The sequence below is a fragment of the Varanus komodoensis genome, unplaced genomic scaffold (assembly GCF_004798865.1).
Source record: "Varanus komodoensis strain SLA01 unplaced genomic scaffold, ASM479886v1 scaffold9, whole genome shotgun sequence".
Lineage (NCBI taxonomy): Eukaryota > Metazoa > Chordata > Lepidosauria > Squamata > Varanidae > Varanus > Varanus komodoensis.
The window spans coordinates 28,007,411-28,033,558 of record NW_025336598.1 but is presented as its reverse complement, the minus strand read 5'-3'; the positions used below and the strand labels follow the sequence as shown (position 1 = coordinate 28,033,558).

At 41.7% G+C, this 26,148-nt stretch overlaps 1 protein-coding gene across 4 annotated transcripts in view; it reads right to left on the bottom strand.

The window, feature by feature from the left end:
• TLK1 (tousled like kinase 1) overlaps positions 1 to 26,148 on the bottom strand; it is a 73,163-nt gene that overhangs the window by 4,600 nt on the left and 42,415 nt on the right. For all 4 annotated transcript variants that reach the window (XM_044417947.1, XM_044417948.1, XM_044417946.1 and 1 more), the window contains 13 exons: positions 24,732 to 24,824; positions 23,975 to 24,085; positions 22,033 to 22,169; positions 19,661 to 19,849; positions 18,837 to 18,903; positions 16,113 to 16,210; positions 14,169 to 14,250; positions 10,840 to 10,931; positions 10,659 to 10,748; positions 10,265 to 10,434; positions 8,741 to 8,876; positions 7,040 to 7,151; positions 6,706 to 6,813 (listed from right to left, as the gene is read on the bottom strand). In XM_044417947.1, the coding sequence (XP_044273882.1) occupies positions 6,706 to 6,813; positions 7,040 to 7,151; positions 8,741 to 8,876; positions 10,265 to 10,434; positions 10,659 to 10,748; positions 10,840 to 10,931; positions 14,169 to 14,250; positions 16,113 to 16,210; positions 18,837 to 18,903; positions 19,661 to 19,849; positions 22,033 to 22,169; positions 23,975 to 24,085; positions 24,732 to 24,824 (1,485 nt within the window). The remainder of the gene's footprint in view (positions 1 to 6,705; positions 6,814 to 7,039; positions 7,152 to 8,740; positions 8,877 to 10,264; positions 10,435 to 10,658; positions 10,749 to 10,839; positions 10,932 to 14,168; positions 14,251 to 16,112; positions 16,211 to 18,836; positions 18,904 to 19,660; positions 19,850 to 22,032; positions 22,170 to 23,974; positions 24,086 to 24,731; positions 24,825 to 26,148) is intronic.

Here is a 26,148-nt window from a genome sequence, read left to right as displayed (position 1 = left end):
GCCAAGAACTGAAGCCCCACAGGAGTGCTGGGCAAGTGGTCCCCCACTCCTGTGTCCCAGGCAGCAGTCTTGGTTTGTGCTGCACATGCTGCAGAGGAAAATTGCTGTTTGCACAGCCGGAGTCGCGTGAGCATCTGCAGACTTCCTTTCAGTTTGGCTTACTTTCTAAGGCAGGACTAAGCCCAAGAGGAAGCAACTGCTACAGGAATGAATTCCATGCAGCTTCATTACTCCACCACTTGTAACAACTATTATTTTATAGTATGCATACACAATTTAGTGCAAACATATGTTCCACAAAATTATTTATTTGTTTATTATATTTATATGCCACTGCATAGCCCGAAAGGCTGTCTGGGCAGCTTACAATGAAAACAACAGCAGCAATAAAATGAACATGTACATGAATCCATTGAAAACATAAAATCTGATATTCAGGACAAACAATCACACAGCGAACAAGAAAAGCAGGTTGCTTACCTGTAACTGATGTTCTTCGAGTGGCCATCTGTGCAGTCACATATATGGGTACTGCGCCTGCGCAGTGCCTTTGGCTGGAAGACTGATAGCTAACGGTTTTTGGCGGGAAGCTCCACTCTCCTCCCCCCTGTGGCCTATAAAGAGCGGAGCGTCCGCCATTTTGTTCAGTCTTTGCAACCTAGCGTACGATATCTTAATAATTTTAAATCTTTCTTTCTTTCTTTCTTTCTTTTTTTTGTCGGTACTGTAAAAAAGGGGGATTGTCGGTACCGAAGATGCCTTTCTCATCGACACCGAGCTGTCGATGCGTCCACTCACCGACACCGAGCGGGGCCGGCGGGTGGGTTGTGTGACTGCACAGATGGCCACTCGAAGAACATCAGTTACAGGTAAGCAACCTGCTTTTCTTCGTCGTGGCCTCTGTGCATCACACATATGGGTAGATTAACAAGCTTACAATCAAGGAGGAGGGAAGGTGTCCTCAGTGAAGAACAGAGGAGAGTACAGCTCTACCGAAGGAGCAGTCCCGTTGAGCTCGAACATCGAGACGGTAGTGCCTGGCGAAGGTGCAAGGGTTCGCCCAAGTAGTGGCTCGGCAGACGTCATCAATCGGGACCCCTGCTGCGAACGCAGACGAGGTTGCAACAGCTCTAGTAGAATGGCCGCGGGGAACTGAAGGCAGTTCGAGCTTAGCTAACTGATAACACAAGACAATAGTGTGGACTATCCATTTAGAAAGCCTTTGTGGAGTGACTGGGTCGCCCTGATCTCTAGCCGAATATTTGATGAACAGTTTATTGGATCGCCGAATAGACGCCATTCGTGATCGATAAAAGGCTAAACAATGCCGAACGTCGAGGGAGTGCAAGGATCTTTCCAAGGGATTCGACGGCGATGGAAAAAAGGCAGGCAGTACAATGTCTTGTCCTGTATGGAAAGGTGTAGAGACTTTGGGCAGGAAAGATGGGTCAAGACGTAAAACGACCTTTTCTCTGTGGAGGTTTAGATAAGGAGGGTCGACGCGGAGGGCACAAAGTTCACTGGCCCTCCGGGCTGACGTGACAGCTACAAGGAACGCCGTCTTCCAAGAAACTAATCGGAGATCCACAGTCGCCAAAGATTCAAAGGGGGCCTTCATAAGGGCCTGTAGAACTACAGAAAGGCTCCATGTGGGCATAACCGGTCTAATCGATGGATTAAGATTATACAGTCCTTTCAAAAATCTCTTGAGGATAGGATGAGAAAATAGGGGTGATCCGTCAACTAAGCCACGGTAGTAGGCTATCGCGGCCGTATACACTTTAATAGAAGACGGCTTCAGTCCAGAGTGATGCAACTCCAGAAGGAACTGAAGAATTTGTTCGATTGATGAGACAAGTGGGGAGAACAAATGAGACTCGGAGAAGGTGGAAAAACGTTTCCATTTAGCCGTATATGACTTCCCTGCGGACGGCTTTAGGGCAGAGACGATAATATGCTGAATCTCAGGGTGCAAGAGCATTGGGTTCTAATTCAACGGGGTCTGTCTTGAACCGGATGGTACGGAGAGACTGTGGCAGTGAGAGGCACCCACATGGTTGGATTAGAGAATCGGAACTGAAGCGGTCGAAGTAATCGATACCGATGGATTAACAGAAGCTGTCGGATTCGAGGCTCTCGAATCCGTCGTCGGCCCCAATGGAAGGTCAATCATCGAATCCGCCACGCTGTCAGGTTCAATGAGAGCAAGTCCGGGTGACGAAGTGTGCCGTCCATTTGCGCTATAAGATATGGAAGTGCTGGAAGATGAAGAAACTCCTCACGGGAGATGTCGAGCAGTTTCGCAAACCACGCTTGACGTGGCCACCAAGGGGCAACTAGTATCCCCGATGCATGGTCGCTCACTATCTTTGCTACGACCCTCATCAGAAGAGGGATCGGAGGGAAAGCATAGAAGTTGATGTTGTCCCAAGGGATCATGAATGCGTCCCCTAGGGATGCTTGTCCAATTCCCGCTCTGGAACATTAAGTCTCGCATACCCTGTTCTGTCGAGTAGCGAATAAGTCCACATCGGGGAACCCCCAGTGCCTGAAAAGGTGGTTGCGCGTACAAGGATCCAGTTCCCACTCGTGAGAAGTGAAGATGTGTCTATTGAGAAGATCCGCGTGCACGTTGTCTGTGCCAGCCAGATGAACGGCTATCAGAGTAATGTGTCTCTGAATGCACCAGTCCCAGATTCTCATAGAAAGCCTGGCTAAGGTCGGTGACTTCGTCCCTCCTTGCTTGTTCAGATAAAAAACGGTCACTATATTGTCCGAAGTTATCTGAACGATCCGATGATGAAGGAGGTCTTCGAAAGAACAAAGGGCTTTGAAGACTGCCAGCAGCTCTAGGAAGTTGGTATGATTTGTGGATTCTAGACAAGTCCACGTTCCCTGGGTAGACAGGCCAGAGCATATCGCCCCCCATCCTAGGAGAGACGTGTCGGTACCGAGAGTTATCGAAGGAGGTCGCGCCCTGAAGGGGACTCCCATCACGAGATTGGTCGGTTTCAGCCACCAGCACAGGGAGTGGAGCACGGAAGACGGGATCCGAATCCGTTTCGACTGTGGGTCTCTTTGTGGATGATACACCTCGTTGAAGAATAGTTGTAGTGGGCGAAGCCGAAGTCTGGCATGTGGAACTACGGCAACTGAGGAGGCCATATACCCCAGGACCCTCTGGATGGATCTCGCCGTAACCGTTCCCTCTCGTTGGATTCGATGGATATGGCGAGCGAGAGTCTGCTGTCTGCCCTGAGGGAGGAAGGCTTTCTCCAACGTCGAATCCAAGCGGGCTCCAATGAAGGTGAGCGTCTGTGTCAGAAGAAGAGAAGATTTCTCTGTATTAATACATAGGCCCAGCCTATCTAGTAAGGTACGGGTTGTATGGATGGTGTCTAGGAGTCCTTCTCTGGCTTGCGAGACCAACAGCCAGTCATCGAGGTGCGGGTAAATTTGTATGCCCTGAAGGCATAGGAAGGCACAGACAGGAGCCATGCATTTGGTAAAAACTCTCGGAGCCGTAGCCAGTCCAAAGGGTAAAACTGTGAACTCATAAAGTTGGTTTGCAACAGCAAAACGGAGGAAACGCCTGTAAGTTGGATGAATTGAAATATGAAAGTAGGCGTCCTTCAGGTCCAGTGAGGCGAACCAATCCCCTCCCCTTAACAATGGCAAAATGTTTTGAAGGGTGGTCATACGAAACTTTCTCGGTATAATAAACTTATTCAAGTCCCGTAAATCCAAAATCGGACGTAGACCACCATCCCGCTTGGGGACCGTAAAGTATCTGGAATAGAATCCGTGAAGTCCGTCAGATGGAAATACTTGACGAATCGCTCCTTTAAGGAGAAGTTGATGTATTTCGTCGAGAAGTACCGGCGAACATGAAGTAGACCGGATCGGACTTGATGGAGGAATGATGTCGAATTCTATTCGATAGCCGTGTTGAACGATGGATAATACCCACCGGTCAGATGTGATGGACTCCCAGATGGGGAGTCGGCTTCGGAGCCGATCCCCAGATGAGAGAGGGGTGGGTATTAGAGGAGCATGAGGAGTGGTTCGCCAGTCCTGTCAGCACTGCCTCCGATTGTTGAAACGATGGCGGCCCTGTTGGAAGCACTGTTGGGGCTGAGGGCGGCAGTGCTGTTGATGCTGTTGTTGCTGGCGGTGTTGCAGCAGCTGTCTCTGCTGGTATGACTGCCTGTAGGATGGCCGATTCCAGGACCACTTACGTCTGCTGTGTGACTGGATCTCCATCCTGCGCGCCGTCATTCTTGACTTGTGCAGTTTCTTGAGTTTGTGGTCGGTACGTGAATGGATGAGCCCAGAACCATCAAAAGGCATCTCTTTTATTCGCCGCTTGGTTTCCTCCAGGAAATTACAATTCCAAAGCCATGCGTGTCTCTGGAGGGAAACGGCACCGACCAAGGCCCGGGAGTCAGTGTCCACGTGGTGACGTGCCATGGACAACTGCTGCACCGCGACCTGCATGGCTTCTTTGATTAGGACCTTCGCAAGGTCACCCTGGTGGTCTGGCAGGGTGGAGGCGATGTGGTGGAGGCGCTGCATAATAAAATATTGATATCGCGCCAACGTCGCCTTGTAGTTGGAAATGCGAAGTCCTAAGCCTGAGGCAGCATAGACCCGCCTGGCCAGGGAATCTATTTTCCGGCCCTCCTTATCCCTCGGCGCCGTATGTCCCCTTGCCTCTCTGCCTTGCGAGGACCGCCGAGTTTGGTTTCGGGTGCTTTAGCAGGAAGGGGATGTCTTCTTCCCGGACCCTGTACATAGACTCATATCTCCTGGACGTCGGCTAAGGTTGTGAAGGTAGGTCCCAGGGCTGCGTCATCGCCTGCTGCAGGGTAGTTAGAAGTGGCAGAACAATGGAGGTCGATTGCTCCCCGCGGATGACGTCGTAAAACTTGTCCGTCGAAGGTCCCGGGCGCTGGGCAGCGTCGATGTCCAGGGACTGGACAAGCCTCGACATCAGCTCCGTGAAGGAGACGTGTGACTCATCGGGTGATGTGGGATCCTGGGATGTCACCATGACGTCCGGGGAGGTTGAGTCTACTTCAGAGTCATCAGAATCAGCACCACAGTATGGTGGGGCAGAAGATGATGACTCCGCTGGTGAGAAGGAGCGGCTGCTTCCGCTTTGTGGGGATCAAGGTGGCACCCTCCTCAAATCCACAGACCGCGGTTGGTCGCGGGGCAGAGGTGAGGATTGCGCCCTGGGAGCAGGGTAGTACCCCACAGAGAGCGGGTCTCCCCAAGGCTGGTAGTAGGGATGACGCCAACTCTCCAGGCGTTGCTCTACCGAGCGGCTCCTCTGATTCCCTGGTGGGGACAGGCCAGCAGGGGACAGGTCACCACAGGCATCGGTGTCGGTGACCTCGCTCTAGGAGGGGAGTCCTGGATTTTCCCATCCGAGATAGACCCCCGTAGGGTTTGAAGGGGTGCAGGCGGGAGGTCGACTGCATGTCAGGGAGACCCCTGAGGGGTAACCCACATGGCCTCCTGAAGGACCGGTTTGGGAGGGGTCGGTATCGTAACCGCCACCGGTACCGAGGGTCCCGTCGGCTCCGAGTCCCGATGTCAGGAACGGTCTGTGGACTTAGCCTTCTTTGGAGGCTTAGAGGCCTTCTCCTTTCCGGCCTTCTTATGGCCTGCCAGCTTCTCTTCGGCATGCTTCCGCTTCTCACGCCTCTTTTTTGGTGAAGCAGAGGGGGCCGAAGGGTGTGAGGGTGGAGCCACAGAAGCAGAGCCAGGTTTTGGGATCGAGACGAGCGGGTCTGATTGCATCAGAGCCCTATCCCAAAGGAGCCTCCGAAGCCGGTTCCTGCGGTTCTTCCTAGCCTGCTTTGAGAAGGCTAGGCAATGAACGCACTTATCCGTCCTATGCCCCTCCCCAAGGCAGAGGAGGCATAGGTTGTGCGGGTCAGTAGGTGCCATTTTTGACCCGCAGTCCGCACATTTGCGGAAAGCCGCTCGCTGCGCCATCGCAGAAGAAAAGAAGAAAAAGAAGAGAGATAGTGCAGAGGCTGTGTGTGTGTGTGTGTGTGTGTGTGTACTGATAGATCGAAGAAGAAATAACAAGAGAAAAACTACACAGAAGCGGGAAATGAAGTAAGGGGAAAGTAGTATAAGGGCAATATATAAGGAGAGAACCAAGAATAGCCAAAGCGAAAGTCGAAAGCAGCACGAGGCACAGTGAACAGCAGTCGCAAAGACTGAACAAAATGGCGGACGCTCCACTCTTTATAGGCCACAGGGGGGAGGGGAGCGGAGCTTCCTGCCAAAAACCGTTAGCTATCAATCTTCCGGCCACAGGCACTGCGCAGGCGCAGTACCCATATGTGTGATGCACAGAGGCCACGACGAAGAAGCAATAAATTAAAGCAATGTTAAAAACTAACTTAGCTACAAAAGCATGTTAAATAAAAAAGTACTAATCTGGCACCAAAAAGCAAGCAATTTACTTTCAAATTTACTTAGTTTTCAAATTTGTTTACTGCCTTACATGGAGTTAAAATAAGCCTGTGTTATATTTAAAAAGCTGCACACAATTTGTGTTGGCAAGTGCCTTTAAACTTTACCTTTGATGGAGCCCTTTGGTCTTGTATCCTGAAACAAAATCCATCCTGACAGTGATGTTACCATTTTTTATGAGCATGTACAGGTTGGGTCTAAGAACATTACCTTAGCTTCATTGCTCACAACAGGCTTCACTGGGAACTGTACTTCAGTGGCTTTTAATATTGTATTTTCTTGTAGTATATCTTGTTGGGACTGGTTATGACCAAATGGCTGCAGGAAGAAATAAAAATTCAGACTTCCTAATATTAAATAGCAAAATATCTTTCTAAAGAAAAAAATACAACTGCTTTTAATGCCTAAAATTATGCCAGTTTTTGTCAGAAGAATGAGTGGGTATAGGCAGAACAACCAAGAAAATTACTTTCTTAAGGACCTACAGTGGAGTAGACAAACTTTAGTATACTGGAAAACTCCATATTCAAGGATTCATTCATACCTTTCGACCATATAGACACTGGAAAAAGATTACTCCAACCGACCATACATCCACCTTGTTAGAAATCTTTGGTGGCTCTTTGCCCACAACAAAGCATTCTGGAGGCAAATACCTAAAGAAAGCAAAACCAGATGAATGGATAGAAGGAAAAGGGCTTAGTCACTATAAAAAGTTGTAGGGATCCAATGCTTTAACATAATTTGGGTTTTATCAATTACAGTTATTGCTGCTCTTCCAAATGCAATGGATTACTTAGCTCACATTTAACACCAAACCATAGTAAGCAGAAAATAAGGCTCATGTACTCTCTTCTCTCTTCCCGACTCCCTAGTTGGGCAAACCATAATTTGCCATCATGACTCAATTAGCAAGTGATGGTTTGTGCTTGTTTTCCAAACTAGGATTAGTCATGAACCTCAATCAGTTATCTGAAGTTTGGATTTAGTTATCAAGCACACTGGATCAGAGGCTTTGGCGGATGGGGCGGCATAGAAGTTTACTAAATAAATAAAAAATAAATCAGAAATATATAACTATGGAGTAGCCACACTGGGAAAACAGGTTGAAAAGCTGAGAGAAGGAGCCCAAAGGTCAGACTTCATCATCAAGTCATCTATTATATTATGGTGCAGTTGAAACAGTAGACTGACATGCATATGATAAACAAAGATTTTTAAACTAGTGAACAGTGCTAATAGATATACTGTGTAATCATTAGATTTCGATCCTGTCTAATCTCCAATGGCTCCAAGGCGGCTTATGATAACAGCTGTAGCCTGGCATGCTGCTTGGGGCATCCGTGGAGCTGTAAGATGTATTTCCATCTAAACGTGCATAGGATTGCATCCCAAACCCTATAAAAGCAGTGCCAGTGAAACCCATCAAGGTGCGTTAAAACAGGGGAACATTTGGCTCTGAAGATGCTGCTGTTTCAGACTGGCGGAAACAGTCACAAGGGGTCATGGCCGTTGTAGTCCAAAAATGCCCAGAGAGCTTCATCTTCCCTCCTCCTGCATTAAAGGCAATTAAGGGTCTTCAATCATTAATTGCTGTTAAAGGCACAGGAGGCTAGACTTCACCAAGTGCCTCAAAGGTGGCAAAGGAAGGTGCTAGGGTGGTACACATCTGGTAAGTTTGAGTACCACCCCTGAAACAAGACAACTCCTGTTCTTGTAGCCTCCTGTTCCTTAGAACAGCATCATGTAATTTCTGTTAGTGTCTGTGTCTACTTAGATACTGCCTAATATATTTTATTCAAACAGTTTTACTAATGCTTTATTACTATTTCTTATCATTTTGACAGTGAAACACAGGACCATTTTCACACACAAAACAGAAACAAGGACAGCTATATCAACTCAAAAAGTTGTAACTCTGCCAACAAGCTCCACCCCTCCCTTTTTTCAACAGTGACTAATACTTTATATTTAAGAAACCAAACCAAGCTTTTTATTTAGGGAAGGTGAATGATCCTCAGCCAGAAACCAGAGAACAGATCCCTCAGATAATATTAATGTACATTTTCACAGTGGCTATTTAATCTTTAGTGGTTTCAATAATGTTTGAAGAGAAATTCCATACCATTAAGATATGCATCAAATGAATCAAGGGCATTTAACTTTTCCTTCTATGTACTACATCTTTACAGCAGGTGTATGTAACTAGTCTTGATAGGAACAAGCAAATGGAGATCATAATTACCAGTATGTCCCAGCCCCTTGTGAAGTTAGGTCCATTCCATCAACACCATAGCTATCATCATCCATTATTTTTGACAGACCAAAATCTGTGATTTTTATTTCTCCACATGCTGTTCCATCTACCAAAAGGATGTTTCCTATCAAGAGACAGAGTTTGTTTTTAAAATCCATATAATGGTAGTCCCAGAAAGACGCATCATCTTCACTTTTCATTTGGATGAGGAAAGTGATGTAGCAGAATTGAAATACCCTTAAAAAGGCATATGAAGTCACATATGAATGGGTTATTTATGGAGCTTCCATGTATCAAATAAAAAAATCTTTGAGAGAGAGTGTTTCTGTCTCAATCTCTGGGGAAATTAGTGCCTCAGAATTCAAAAGAAGGCGTAGCACTAGGTTAAATGCAACCATCCCAAGATCTGTTATTACTATATATTTTACATATATGTGAAACTATAATGGATTTCCTTTAAGACTGCCCCTTTTGGTTCCATAATATACTATCTTAGCTTGATAGCTCTTTCACTTGCTGAGTAATATTCTACACAAGAACAAAAGCCTCAAGAACTATGAGAGTGGAAACATGATTTCTTGCATATTAAAAGCAAGACACGTAACCAACAGCTTCTTGTGTAATGAAGTCAATTGGTGTTTTACAGTTGACTATAAAAAACTAAACAACATGGCATTAAAAAAAGTGTTGACTGTAAAACTCCAAAATCCTTATTGGGGAAGTATCTTTATTAAGCCAAATCAAAGGTCACAAGTGACATGTAAGCTTTCAATACCTCCAGATATCATCATTATGTAAGACATTAAGCAGGTGGAGGGGGAGGGGAGGAAGCTGACTTAAAGTTGAAGTCATGGTCAGAGTTTTAAGATGGCATGTGTGTAGGGATGGCAGACATGAATTCCTCTTAATACGTATTTGTACACATGCTCCAACAGAGGATTCAAAACACAATATGAGGAAGAACTTCAATTTGAGTTCAAAGATGATTACATTTTTCTTACTACTTTATGCTATTATGTTATAGCTAAACCAGACTGAGAACATATGCAGTGGCTTGAAATGCAAGAAAAATCTATTAAAACAGAATGCATTCAGGAATACAGAAAACAAACAGAAGTCAAGAAAAAATGGGAAGTCAAAACAAACAAACAAAATTGTTAAAAAGTAAATATGGGAAAGGGAGGGAGCAAAAATTTGTGTTTAAAGTGAAAGGAAAGATTAAATATGTTAGGGTAGAAAAAGGAAAGTACAAATAAAAAATAAACTGATAAAAAGGGAACATTTCTGTAAAAGGCCAAAGCCTATGGAGTATATTCTGTCTCTGTAAATGGATAGCAGGCACCCTTCCTGTGTTCCATCTGTTATAAAGAATATCAAAATAGATATGAACCTTAATTTAGAAAAGAAAGCAGAAGCAGTTGGCCAATTAATAAAAACAAAAAGAAGAAAACTTTTTCGAAAACTGATATTCAGTGCCTGATGCCTCCATGTTTTCCAAAAGCTATGCTTTACCTGGCTTAAGGTCATAGTGTATTATAGGTGGCTTAATCTCATTTAGATATCGTAGTGCATTTACTATTTGCATCACAATGGACCTAGCTTCTTTCTCTGTCATTAGTTTATGTTGCTTGAGATAGAAATCCAAGTCATTGCCTTCACAATACTCTAATACTGTACAAAACCTAGAAAGAAGGGAAAAAGTAAAAGAAATCAAAGGTCATCTAATTCTTCAGCTACAGAAGAAAAAATATGATAAAACCATTTCAGTATTAAACTTTTTCAGTTTTTAAAAAATACTAAGTCAACAAAGCCAAACACCACCAAATTTAAATGTTCTGCCCTAATTCTTGAAGGTATTAAATTATCCCAATTTCTCTAAGAAAAAAGAGTAACATTGTACACTTACGTATCTGTATCCAAGGAGAAGTAGTCATAAAGTTTTACTATCCTTGGATGATCCAGTTCTTTGTGTATTCTATACTCTCTGCAGGCATGCCTAAAAGAAGGAGATAATTATTCATGACCACCAGAATACTATTCTTACTTGCTACAAAGACAAAAAGGTATTTTTTTAACATAAAGCTTACTTATGGTAGTTTTCCTTCTTCTCATCTCTCCAGCTTTTGTTAAGCTGATGTATCTTCACAGCAGCGTATCTTTGTTCATAGAGATCAAAAGCCTGTAAGGCCCATTGGATGAAAATAGTAGAGAAAAAATAAGTTTAAACAAAATTGACACTTAAAAGCTTCAAACAAACATGCAGTTTTAACATAACTGCCCTTTATTATGAGATACAGTGAAATATATTTATTAGGATTGGCAAGGCAGAGCACAGGAAGTTCAATACATGGAGTACATTACATTCTATCTAAAAGATCTATTCAACAGGAACGCCCCCCACCCCCCCAACTTGACTTTCAATGCACGGTTTTTCACTACAACTAGATGTTTTTCATTAACCAATCTAGTATTGTCAATACTCTCAGATGAGTCAAAGTTTTGCCCTGCACCTTTGCAATCATGTAAAATTATCATTTTAGGCTTCATTTCATTAAGCTGTTCTCAATCAGCCTCTGGGGCTATAGAGAAGCAACTTCTTTTCCCTATCATTTCCGTCCCTTGCAGGATTTATTTGGAGGCAGAACAGTCTGGCCTTCTCCTTGTCTAAGCATTCATTTCCAATACAGATGAATACTAGCATATTTACTACTTTAATATACTGCTTTAATTCATCTGAGGTAGATTGCATTATTTCTATTTCCCAGATTTGAAACTGAGCCTCAGACTCAGTGGCTAGTCTGATCTCAAGTGAATTCCTCCGCTCTCTCGAATCCATCTGCCATTTCCCCACCCTGCCATAGTCCCAGCGCAGCCATCTCATTTCAGAAGTCATATCAACACAGAAATAGCCAATAGTTTTTTTTTTTTTAAAGTCTGTCCTCTTACTAACATGTACAAATACAGTCAGCCCTGAAAAATAAGACGGAGACAATGTCTTACCCTCGCTACACGACTGTTGTATGCAGATACCAGCACACCCTTGGGCTTGACACAGCCCTACCTGGGGCTCAAGGAGATCGCAAGGCCATAAAGCGCCCCCACTTCTACGGGCAATGGCACTGTGCCAGGTTAGCATAGGGAACAGAGGTCACGTTCCCAGGAATGCAGGCATGGGAGGCGAGGACAAGCCTCTCATTCCCTGGAATAACCCGATACTGCCAGGGCAGAGGGTCAGGCAAGAGAGACACGGCTGCAGCACGCTCTGTGAGGGCTCTGGTGTGTGCACATGATGCACCGTGGTGTAGTATACTGCACATATGTGGACACGCTCTTCTCTGAAAGGCCTGTTTTCTCATACATGATTTTGCCTGTGAACTGAAATCTGCACAGAGATCTTCCCCTGGTTACTCACACCTCCTGTAAGTAAACAGGAGGGCACAAGGAGAGTCTTGTCGGTGGTGGCACTCAAGCATACCAGATGTGTCCTACCCTAGCAGCTTCGTAACTATCTTCAGGCAGAAGGTGAAGTCCAGCAGCCTGTGCCTTTAATTGTTGTTATTAATGCCTGAAGATCCTTAATTGTATTTAATGCAGGAGAAGAGAAGGTGAAGTTCTCTGGGCATTTTTGGACTACAACGGCCATGATCCCTTGTGGCTGGGGCTGGTGCCAACTGGAATACAGCAGCATCTTCAGGGCCAAACGTTCTCCACTCCTGCTTTAATGCACATTGATGGGTTTGACTGCCACTGCTTTTATGGGGCTAAGATGCAATCCTACCATGTTTCCCTGAAAATAAGACCGGGTCTTGTATTAATTTTTGCTCCAAAAGATGCACTAGGGCTTATTTTCAGGTGATGTCTTATTTTTTCATGTACAACAATCTGCATTTATTCATGTACAAAAATCTACATTTATTCAAATACACTGATGTCATCTTCTTCTGGAACATAGTCATAACTCTCCAAACCCCAAATTGTGTTGCAATGAATACACTACATACGTCTGTCTGGCTGATCTTACCTGGGGCTTATATTTTTGGGGTAGGGCTTATATTATGAGCATCCTGAAAAATCATGCTAGGGCTTATTTTCTGGCTAGGTCTTCTTTTCAGGGAAACAGGGTATGCATGTTTAGATAGAAAGATCTCCTATGGTCCCAAGGATACCCCAAGCAGCATGCCAGGCTATGGTAACCTGGGAGCTGTAGGACATTTTGCTGTCTAAACTTTTTAGTTGTTTTGATGTTATCAAAAGCCACCATAAAGCCATTGGAGATTAGGCTGGATTGAAATCTAATGATTAATAGTACATGTATTAGTACCATCAACTGGTTAAAAACCTTAGTTTAGTATGCCTAAATTATGGTTAACCTCAACTTTGGTTAACAGAAACAAGTCTGCCTCATAAATTTTGGTGGGGGTTCCCAACCTTTTAGGTTGGTGGGCACACTTAGACATTTGAAAGTACATGGGCACCCTTACAAAATGGCTGCCAATTGTCACAAAATATCCATTTTTCAGAAGGTTATAGAGGTAAGACTAAAAGAAAGGTGAATGGCCTCTGAAGAGGTGGGGTGGTGGGTTGATGGCCAAAACACAAAATAACCCTTTGGGGCCTGATTAAAAATGGTACTGGATGGCAGCTTCTCATTGTGCAGTATGTCAACCTCTCAGTTTTAAAATACGTTTTAATTGTAAATACCTTTAAAACTTTAAAAAACAAGAGTGATAGGCAGTGTGGTACAAGCTCCAGAAAGTGTCTGCATACATTATGGAGATACCCACAACTGTGTGGAGCAGGAAAAAGCTGGAGATGAGACAGAGAGAAATGGGCAAAGAGGTGACAGAAAAAGCGAGATGGGCACATTTTTTTTAAGAGTGTTTGTTTATTTGATTTTTAATTAGAGAAAATGGACAAGACTGGAAGAAAAGGAGAACAAGAGATTCTTTGGGGGTTGGAGGAAAGGCAATTGAAAGATAAGTGGATCATTACAGAGAGCAGAGGAGGAGCTATGTGATACACCCATGATGGCAGTCAAAGAACTAAGTGGGAACACCATCCTCATGCTGTGGTGTGGCTGTGGCAGGGGCTACCAGCGAACAGAAATAATTTAGTTTTGGAATCTTCCCGAACAGGTTCCCAAACATGTGCGCAGAGCCCATGAGTGTGATGCACAGAGACCACAAAGAAGAACTTCAGTGAAGATTAACCACAGTTTGGTTAACATGACAAGTTAGAGTCAATCTAAAGCAGATGTGAAAGCTTCTGAATACCTCACATTTACAACACAAGAGAGTGGGAAATGTGGCTTTAAGTGGATATACTGCTGTAAATACTTATAATGGGGCTATCTGGAGACATGCTGGTAGGCTGTTCTTTTTGAAATAAATGTAACTAACCAAAAAGAGGACTTTACCTTATATACTTCACTAAATCCACCTCGACCAAGTAGATGGAGTAACAAATACCGTTCATTTAACGTAGGATGATCTTTGAACCTTAAAAAAAAAAAGCACAAACTTCGTTCATTGAAAACTCAAGTACTTGACTTGGTACTATTTTTATACAACACATGAAAGGAAAATTAATAGTTTGAAAAATGAAATGAAGCCCTCAAACAGGTACTACTCTTTTTACTCATTCTTTAAACAGAAACATAGTATGATGCTATTTATAGTGCAACCTATACAAATATGTAGATTCCACTGGTTACATACAAGTGCAATCCTAAATATGTTTACTCAGAAGGAAGACTCACTGAGTTCAACAGGAATTATTTCCTGTTAATGATTACAACCATAACATTTACATGCTTGGTCCCACTGATTCCAACCAAGCATGGAATACATTACATTCAATCTAATAGATCTATTTAGATCTATTAGCAAATCCCTAGATTCGCTCAGCTTTGATCTTATAGACTGCGTCTGTAACAGCTGGGGCTGCTCTGGCATAGCCCTTTAGAAGGGACATGGAATCAGGAAAGGGACAATCAGTAGTTAGCTGGGCAGCACTCATTCCAGAAGTCTACTGTAGAAGGAGACAGAAAATAGCCCCGTCCCATCAGAAAGGCCAGCACTATGGCAAGGCCAGTTTCATCTGGTTTTCTCTCTCCCTGAACTGCTTCTATTCCAGCAAGTCACAGAAAATGGTACTGTTTAAGAACTTGATGCCTCAGTTTGCTTTTTTCCATTTTTATTGTGTCTTGCTGAGATTTTAGGCCCATAAGCAAGGAACGTCTGGTTTTATTCATGGTATTTAAGCCATTCTAGGATAATGTTTGGCTAAAGAAAAGAAGAAAAATGGTTTAAACAAAAAATAAATAATTGGGTGCTGGTAGGGGCAGCAGTGAGGAATCCCGTCCTCTGGATAAGGATGAAAACAGGAAAGACAGCAAGTATTGAATTGTTCTGTAAATGGAAGAAGTTTCCATACATGGAAGGAAAGCTGCAACCACAGAAGGCAACCTTTTGTGAAGGAAAGCTCTTTTTGAGAACTTGTTTTTGAGAAAATTGTGTTTTTGTGTTTGCAAATCAAAGACATTTAAAAAACTAACTACAAATGGCTGACCAGGACCTGCAAGCTTTAGGAAATATTGTATTTGCCACGTTAGACAAAAGATGGCAGAAAGGAAATTGAGAGGAGGAGAAGGTGTTGGCCTGCTCAGTACTCTAATGGCTGATAGCTAATAGCCTTAAAAGGGCTGGGGAAGAATATATGCTGTGAGATTAGAATTCTCCTCTCTCAGCACCACGGAAGAATGTTTCAGGAAGAAAGAAAGAAGTGGTTACTATCATTTTATTTTCCTCCAGTATTCCTATCACTTCCCCATGTAATGTAGCAATAAATTCTTAAGTTTGGGATACACTTCCAGTCTCAAGCACAAGCCATCTACCTAGCATGATAAAACACAGAATAATTTGGTTTTGGAAGAGTATAAAAATATTTCTGTGATTCCCAAACAACTCTGTAAGGGTCCTGATTCAGGGATGTTGCCGCTCTGAACAGAAGCATTTTAACTGGGTGGGGATTCACTACAATATTTCATTGCAGGTCTTTTAGTAAATATTTCATGTTGAAGCACTATTTGTTTATTACCAGCAATCCCCCCTATTTTTCTCTAGGAGAATTTCTACTGTATTTTAATTTAGTAGCTCTAAAATCCCAGCAGCATTTTATATAATTCAAGAAAAAATTCTATGACATTAGCCTACCTTTAATGAAAACAAAAATGCAAACACAAAACCAGAAGACAGGCTACATAAAGCAACAGATATCTGTGGTTAACTGTGTCATATTTATTCTGAAGATAGCAAAGTGTGAAAAAATTAATATGCAAGATTAAAATCTAGTGCCTCACTGGGAATTATCTTCATTGTTTATTCTTTTGAGCTCTCGTATATGAAGATTTCTAACTCTTTCTAGACGTTCAAGTTCTGCTTGTATTTCAGCTTCTTCCTGCAAACAAAAAGAATTGATTTTGAAAGCTCAGTTTCTCAATAAGAAAATGATACTCATGCCTAAACTGAAGCACTGATATTTTAAAAATGACATAATTTTACTACAGATTGTATCCAATGCTGGTTTTCCCTTATACAAGTTGAGGCATCCCACCTTTGATTCTCAGTTAAACCTCCACGGAGCTGCAGTTACTGGAGGGAACTGGCAGAAAGTCAGTTGCCCCAAGTTGCATAAACAGAAATGTTTCCACTGAAGCAAATGCACTACTGCATACAACCCTGTATGTCAACGTTTGTCAAAGCAATTCAAGGAGTGTTTCTTTGCTCGTGCATCTATAGTCCATTTCTTCTTTTACCATATGGATACTTCTCAAACCGAAAGACAGCTCATGCAAATGCAAATCTTTCCTGCCTCGTCATCTGGAGGTAATCCTTACTCACCAACGGCAACAGGCAAACAGCTATTCAGAAATTTGAATCAACTCCTATGTGCTGCGCATTAGTGTTTTATACCATCTACTTATCCAACCTTATAATTTTAATGTGGAAACAGTTGATAAATACTTACACAAACAGGAGCTACATATAGCAGAGTTCATTCTGACCATCATTCTTTTAGACTTGGGTCTGAAAACCTAACAGTACCTATACCATGTTGGGATTGGACTGCCATTTACAGATGACATACTAATCCACTGCAGGTACAGTAACCCCAGAAATAGTATTTCCCGCAGGAAATGGTCCAGGTTTGTACAACATGACAAGCCACAGTGGCTAGTTACACACTAACTGAAAATGAGTTTCTGAGAAAGCCTTTCGGCATGTTAAAAAAGGAAAACGGACTTTTCTCTCTGGACTTGTTTTATTCAATTCATCGTAACTCAAATTGCTTAACCATGCTAGTAAATATCTTTTCCCTTTTATGAAAAACAATAAGCAATAAGATAACGTATGATTGCTGGGCCTCCATCTTCAGGGTAAAATTGAATGTACAACAAATGAGTCTTACTGAAAACTGTTGTAGAAGAGCAAGAATTATATATTAAATATTTTGTTAATGTAAATGAAATGAAGATATAGAAATCCCTAAAATGAAAATGAACCATATAGCAACGCAGAGGATGGACTGCTCAGGATGATTCTTGATTTTTTTTTAATTAAGATGCTCTGTACGAACAAGGTGATTTAGAGATCTCTTTGATGGGATAACAAATATAAAACTGCTATCTAAAATATTAGCTAATCCTATTATTTCTCCTTTCTGCACGGACTGCAAAAAGAGAAATGTGACTACAAACAGAAGTTTGTTCCTGTAGTCCAGGAGATTACAATGTACGCTCCCCCACAGGTTTTGTGGATTCCCCACCATCAAATTTGTCCCTGTTCCGACTGATGATGCTTTTGTCCCCTGCAGTGTTGATCCCATCCAATGATGTTAAGTGCTGCCACTTCAGGAAACAAGAGCATTGGCTGGAAGTTGTTTCAGCAGAAGGCTCTTTGACTCTCTGAATGCTGCTTTCAGTGCAGCGAAGAATCAGCAATCTTTGAATGCAAACTTTTTCAATTAAACATTCAATCTCAGCTGCTTGAAGAAGGGGCATTTGAAAGTTCTTTAGAATTTACGTTTCATACTTCTAAAAATAATTTATGTTGGAGAGACACTTAGCTAAAAACAGAGGGTTTTCCTATGTGCTGGCCAGGTAAGCTGCTGAAATCATTTCAAGAATATATATTTTCTACCTTAAGGTTATTGACCCTTGTTATACTGAACATACAAGACCAAAAAAATTAACATGAATTAGTATCCAATTTGTATACAGCAAAATGTACTCATGTAGTGGACTTCCAGGAACAGAGAGAGAAAAAATACAATGTAGTATATGGAATTGTAGAATAAGTTAAAATCTGTTAACTTCTGGAACGTGTATTTTCAGGATACATTGCAATTGTACCTTGAATTTCTGATTAAGTTAGGAATACAACAAACCTTCCTGTTTTGTTCTATTTAAGGCTATTTTTGTGAATAATTCTATGCATCATTATATTTCACCACTAATTGATGAAATTAACTGTAAAACATTAGAAACTGTAAAAAATTTAGTGTCATTTGCTCAATGCATATCTAGGCAAGTAGCTACTATTCCATTTCAGCACGTTTTGTTTATGGCCAAGTAAGACAAACATCACTATTCGGTAGGAGGTTAAACTTTGTAAGCAGCTTAACTCATGTGACTACCTTAGGAAGCAATCCTATGGCCCCTTGAAATTCCCAAATCCAAGGATGGAGAAGGGACAATCCATGATCCAACCCCCATCCCCCTTACAGCTGGTGTGGAAAGAATCATGCCAATTCCTTCTTCAGGGTCAGAAATTTGACCTTAAAGAGAGGGGCAAAAGGAGTGCAACACTGAGAAGGCGAGAGACCAGAAAGGCCAAGATGCTGCCTTCCCTCTCCTCTGAAACACTTTCACTAGACCAGCAAAAAATGCAGGACATGAGGATGGGGAGGTGGCGATTGCCTCTTCTGTTCCTCCTCCAGCAAAGATTACCATAGGCCCCCCGAATATGGTGGTCACAATCACAGATAAAGCAGGAAAACTTTCAAACTTTAATATTAAATATACCTTTTTGAGATGTCCTAATCTAAGCTTGAAAATTTCTTCTTGTTCATGGTATTCTGCTAGTGTTAGCCTAAAAGAGTTAGCATAGGTAATAAACAAGAAGAGTTAAATGTAAAAAAGATAATGATGCATTTTAATCATGGTTTACAAAGAGAATTCCAGTCTCAACCATCTAGTAAAATCAGACTGTGGATGTTGCTCTGCATCGTAAGTATTCTTGGTCTGCAAGGCATTTTTAACTTAGAAAAGCAAAGATACTAGATATCTATAATAATGCAGAACTACATGTTAAATATAGAAGAATTTGCTAGGTTAAGTAGAAAGTTCTTCTTTGACTCTACCATTTAAAAAAAGGTACACAGTGATACACATTTCTTTAGCTATACTGATTCAAGCTGTAGATTTTTTCTAACACTTGGTATTTATGGAACACCTCCAAATTTTATAGAAATTCTGAAACCAAAAGGGTTGCACATAAGGGCCAGTTTTGTTTCCTTCTCATGAGCTATCATAATCAAAATACAGAACATTGAGGGCAGGCTGCTCAACGGCCCTGTAGAATTCTTTGGGGTAAAAATAAATAAGCAACATTTAACAAATCAATTGGAAAAGGCATAAAGCCCACCCTATAATCAGGACACCAGGGTGCCTTCAAGCTAGGAGAGAGGATTAATTCTCTTCTTCCAGTGTCCTTCCATGCAGCCCTTTAATTGTACCCACACATCCTTTAAGTGAATGGCTAGACAGAACTGACCGGGACACCCAGTCAGGACAGACACCTTGTCCTGCCATTATATATAGCTAGGAAAAAATATGTTTGAACTCACAACTGTGGTAAATTGGGTCTGACAAATGGATCATTTTCTGCTCCGTTGACAGCTTTGTTTTTCCTCTGCTTAGGTTCTGAATTGGCAGAAGGAGCCTGAGAATTATTTGTAGAGGGAGGTTTTCGCTTTGCCAGAAGTTTTCTTTGCCTCTCAATATCTTCTCTTTGTTGATTTACCCATTCCTGTTGTCTGAAAACCCAAAACATTGTTTTAAAGTGATTTTAGGATTTGCAGTAACAGTAATAATTATTCCTACTTGTACATTCAAATGGATCCACTAAAAGGATATAAATGTGATACGTAACATCTTATATTCTGCTGTCTCGTATTACATTAATTTTCTCATAGTTAACGGTTGAATCATATGCTGTCTACTCAAAAATAAGTCCTATTGAATTTAATGGACCTTAATCCCAAAGTGTATCTAGGACTGCTGCCTGGAGGTCCCTTATTCCTGGCAATACCAAAAGCTCCCCTTGAGCTACTGGGAATGGCCACTGACGCTTCTTAGAGCTGCCAGAAACCAGCATTTCTAGAATGGAACAAATCAGCAGAACTCACAGAACAGAACTCCACTGACCTGTTCTGTTCTGAAAACAGTAGTTTCAGCTGGTTTACTGAGGAATGTGCTAGCTTCCCATCTGTTATAACACCCCACTTTCCAAATGAAATGTGTTTGAATGTGAGAAGAGGAAGGAAAATGGGCAATACTGCACATCAATGCTATGAGGGGGATACCTGAATGACCTCAAACATAGTGACAACTAAATTTCCCAAAGGTGGCTTACATTGCTAAGTAAAGATCAGGTACTATTGTTCGTTTAGTACTGATACGGTGTGGTTTTTACTAGTTAGATTATCAGAGTTTATTGTTGGTTTTAATTGTACTTGATTGCATACTTCTTAAGCTTGTATCCCACCCAGGGAGCCTAATGGGTAGTGGGTGGGATAAAAACAAAACGAACAGATTATTTATCTCATCAGATGTTTATAGAACAAATACTGTTTCAAACAAAAACTGGGACTCCTGAATGGCCCTAAATATCGCTGTTGTCAAAATGATCTCATTAAAAATCTGATTTAACTAGCATTATTTTCAATCTCAATCTCAGATTAAGTGCTTTTTCAGATATACCAACAGCAATGGAAGCTCTCCTACTGAATCACTACATGGATGAGTTGTCTTCTCAAACCATCCATTATTGTATAGAACACTCTGAATCTTTGGAAGTGAGCACAGAAAGGAAAATCTGAATCCCCCAAGACTATGTTCTTTGTTCCCTGCACTCTCCTTTAATACATTTTATAGGAAACTATTCCAGCATAAAATCTGATGGAAATAAGATGTAATGTAATAGCAGCACAGCAGCCAGAGCATTTTATCAACAATTGTTCAAACACAGTCCATTAACAATTTTTTTTAAAAAATTGTAATGTCCATAAGAGGGTGCATTACCTCCTCTGGGAAAAATATGTAAGAATATATCGGTATAGTTTTAAAAGGTAAATCTATTTCCTGTCATGTTTTAAACACTAGCGGCCACACTAGTAACTATATTGAGCAGAAGATCACTAAAAATAAATTGTGCATGATGTGTGAAAGATGTAAACATTCAAGACACAAGAAACAAGTTAGCAAACCAGAAGTTCTCAAACATTTTTGTACTGTTGTACTCATTTCAAGATACATGGAAGCTGTCTTCCCAATCATGGCCCAGTGTCTTTATTATGCAAACAGACCAATTACACATGGCATCCTTCTATTCAAACCATGCTTTTAAATACACTAATTCTACTTTCTCTCACACCCATCAATAGTTTGCCTGTCTGTATGTCTTTCAGTGGCTTCCTGAGGCAGCTGTTTTGCCATTGACAATTACAGGTTTCACATCATGCACAGCACCACCACCATGGGCAATTTATGCTAGCAAAAGCCCCTACTAAAGTTAACTAGGCTCTCTTTTCCTGGTTGATTCTCCTCCTTTGCAAACAAACATATTACAGATGTGGACTGACCCTGTATCATCTGACCAGCAAAGAATTCACAGACCATGGACTAGCAAGAAAGTCACTGGTCTGTCTTTACAGTTTTTATCTATATAGTGCTCATGTAGTAAATTTAGATTTGTTTTTAAGGCACACTGAGAAACAAGGTGAAACTACTAGTCTGCTTCTTTTCAAAGTGAGCAAAGGAAGGGAATTCAACAGCCAGCTGATTAAAAAAAAATTCTCTACTATATTCTGAGAATTCAAATAGCAGAATTGTATGTATGTAAAAGGTAGTTCCAGTGCTAGCAGTTTTAACTAATACAAAACATCCACTCCAGGGAACTGGTAATTACTAACAATTTAAAAACACAATATTGACTAACTTCACAAGATTCTGAAATGCGAAGCCATCTGTCCACTGTTCAGTAAATGAAGCACCATGTCGAACGGTTGTAAAATGCCCAAGGCGTAATCTGTCTTGCATACTCTTCTCTCTGCTTGCCAGCTTTTCTTGTGTACTCTAAGAAAACCAAGATATTAACTGTTAGTTTTAGAGTCTTTCCCAGCAATGGATTCTTGGTACAATAAATGCAACACTGTTATTTACTGGTTGTGTAGGATCCAGATATCTTCCTTCAAGGCATCTATTCTGTGACGATTTTGCATTTTCTCAGAGTTGAAAACAAAGCAAAAATTTGCATCAGTTACCATGTGAGGCAAACTATCTACTGATGAATAGAAGGTAGTTGCTTACTGTTGGCATCCCCAGTCTTCTGGGGCTCATGCACATGTTTAGAACTTTGGGAAAATGTTTTGTGCACGATGGTTGCCACAAGGGTATGCCTATCCACTAAAAGACTGCCAGAGTGGTTAAAAAATTAAGAAATGGCAAGCCGGTAGGTCTGAGAAAAAAGTAACTTGCACAAGTGCCTGCCTGTAGGGCAGAGCATCTACTGAACTGGCTACCCCTCATTCACCAGTTCCAAGAGATGGAAAACTTATCTGCATTCAAAAATAAAACAGTAAAGCTGGAAAAGATTGCATGCCTTTGTAGACAGCATGCCAGACCTACTTCTCTTTTGGAATGCTTGGGAGAATGGAAATGCCAAGAGAGGTTGAAAACAGAATGATGTCCCCCATCATATACGTTGAGTGAACCAGTCATTTTGCAGTGGCATCAAGATACTGCAAAGACTATACAGGCGCATATCTGTACACACACAACACACTCCCTGCACCCCGTCTCAGTAAGATGTAACAACTCCACATGCAGTAGCAGCAGCTCTGCAGGCCTTTCCCCAATGGTATTCCCCAATTCAAGTTTAGTTGCCCGTCTGTTTTTTAATCCAGTTAAAACGTGCCTTCCTGCTTCTCCCCCAACCCTGCCTTTGAAGCTTAACAGGTAGTAGCAGCCTATCCTTTTCTGCTTCTGTGAAAGCACTTTTAGTGCATGGTTAGACATGCTTCCAAGTGAAGCACTATGATGCTGCATCTGTCCACTTTCTTAAATTCCTAGGAATATCTCAGACCACAGCAGGGTCAAGATGGCTGGCCACTGTTCCAGTTTGTAGCATGTCTGTCTCCCCATGCCATTTCTAAAAAAATTCTCAAAAAAAAAAAAATCAAATAGGGACAGGAGGCTTCAAATGACTTTCTGGAACTCATAGATGCTGCACTGTGGATGCAGCTATACTGCTTAGTGCTCAGTGTATCAGGTGTGGCTACAGACATCACGGAAAGCTGAAACCTACAGTCTTGTTACTTTCAATTAGAGGGGAAAAAGGCATCTGTTAACCTGTTTGCTTTGAAAACTCTTTTGGGGTGTTATACATTTTCCAATAAAGAACACTATTTGAATATATTATACATTCTTCAAAGGAATATTGGCAAACCAGAGTTTGATGTCAGGGCTTACTGCTGATGTCACACTGGATCCATTTCTGCATTTAAATAATGTGCAATCAAGGTAGTTCTAGAACCCTTCCACATATGTTCGTACAGCAGCACAGAATCTTCTGGTCAGGCATTTGTCCAGTCAATTTGTTCTGGGAGAAAAATGTCTAAACAGGTGGAAATCCAGGCAAGCTGGTCTACCTTAACTATAATTCTACTCTATCACAGTGGGAACCTGCCACGGAGGAGCAGTTTCTATACTACGGCAGAAAGCAGGCTCTCCAGTAGGGGTGTTATCCACCATGCCGCATTTCACTGAATAGGCAACATTGCAAATTGTTCGATTCCAATTCAATCTGATTTACAGACCCAGAGTAAGGAAATGTCCTCTAGTTTAGATCCGAAGCAAAACTAACATAAAATTCAACTTACTTTTTCAATTAAAAGTTTCTTACTCATTGAAATGCATTTGTTTAATCTTTCTTTGTATTTTTCAAGTAACTTTTGTTGTTCATCTATCTGTCTTCTTAGATCACAATTAGCCTAAGAATGAAAAGAAATCGTATTTAATAATGATACTGATTATAAATTATATGCACATAAAAGCTATGCTGTACCTTCTCTTCAGAAGTATGGTATTTGCTCACCAAGAATATGATGCAGTGTAAGATGTCCAGCTTTCACATCCATATATAGTGATTTCAGTAAATAGAGTTGTGGGATAATATTTTATTATAAGAGCTGTAAGCAAGTCATATGCTGCTTTATTTCTTCCTAGTACTTTAAGTCAAATTCATTTTTTAAAACAACATATGCTTACCCCCTTCCCTCTAACTTAAATACAGGTACAGAACAGAATCTTATTCAGCATTAATGTTAAAATAAATTATTTTAATGCAGCCTCTAGAACATAGGTGGGCAACATTTTTGCCCCCTGGACTTTCCATGCAGGCTGAGATTCCAGTGAAAGCTATATGAATAACTAAATAAATGATATCCATTAGTAGACATTGGTCATCAAAAAGGTTCAATTTAGTTTGCAGATGAGCAGAAGGTGTACAACAAACCAAGCTAGTTTCAGTCCTATATCCGAGTCAAAAGCTCAACTGAAATGGATCCAAATAATCAGTATCTGGAGTTGCAATGCTGATACCCAGTTCTCTCTTAATCTTACCACTGTAACACTTACCCTGAGCAAATCATCTATACGACCTTCTTTCTTTTCCAAGTCTTGGTTTTTATTACTTTCAAGCGCAGTTAATTTCAACATTGTGAGATCAGTCTACATAAGAAATGAGGGAGGGAGAGAGGTGGAATGTAAACATTTATCAGACTCAATAGAGATTCCATCATAACGCAGCCTTCTAATTTAACTGCTGGCTGGTTCAACTAAGGCAAAATACGGTAGCAAAGGCTTCCAGTTGAGTACACAAGTGGCAGCCCTGTGTCCTTTCACGCATTAGGGGGAGAAAATTAGCAGTAAACAGTACCCCATGTTTTATTCAGGAAGAGTCAAACTGGCTGCTCATGTGGATTGTGGGAGAGAGCTGGAAGTGGCCACCTCTGCTCCACATTCAGCAATATTACCCTCCTGCCAACGTCCTGCAAGATTGTGCAGAAAACCCCACCAATGCCACTTGGCAGAGCACACTCTTCTGCTCTATCACTAACACCCTTAGCCTGAGGAAAGAAGCTGCAGGGAATCTGTCCTTGTGCCTCACTTTCCATTAAGGATAAATTACTGATCATTTTCCTTGGAAGCAAGAGCCCTCCCCAGTCCAAAGGAACGGAGGACATGACAGCCAGAGAGGGACAAGCAGTCAGCCACCTCCTCCCTACCTCATTCAGTTATTAGTTGCAAGGCTGTCTTAATGGCCTTGGTTGATTCTGAGCCTGCTGATAACCAAGAAACAAGCTAATGACCCATTAGTGATTAGTGTCAGCAGGAAAGGCAGTTCAAGGTCCAGTCAGAAACTTAACTTTGCCAAAAACTCCAGTTTAAAAGGAAACTATACTAAGCAGAGAAACCACAAGAAAAATTTCCACCGGCCCAGACCTTCAGTTCTAACCACTGCACGATCATGAAACACGTCATGCCACATCACTATAATCAGGGCTGTATTAATGCTGCAGGAGCACAGAAACAATGCATAATCTGATGACAGCCATAGAATCATAATTTTATTATTATTAGCTGCCTTGAACACCATTTTGGCAGAGTTAGTTCAACCTACTGAAATTTCCACTTTCTTTTTAGAGACTGCCCACTTGATGCGTGTGGGCAATTCAAGATAAAATTCAGCAGTCAGAGATGGCTTTCTGAATAAGATTTGCAGGTACTAAAGAAAGAGCATTAAGGTCTTTGATTCTTCCCACCCCCTCGGAGGAGCAAGAGAAATCATGTAAAAGAGAAAATATGCATATTGGCCAAATGCATAAATGCCAGAGAGTTTTGCTTTTCTAGGTGTAGAATTATGGGAAGGACTGCAGTTTAGGAGCCGGGCATTAGAATTTTCATCAGAAGCCTGTGTGTTCAATCCCTGGCACCTCCAGGTTGAGATGGGAAAGACTTGTCTGAAAACCCTAGAAAGCCACTGCTTGTCAAT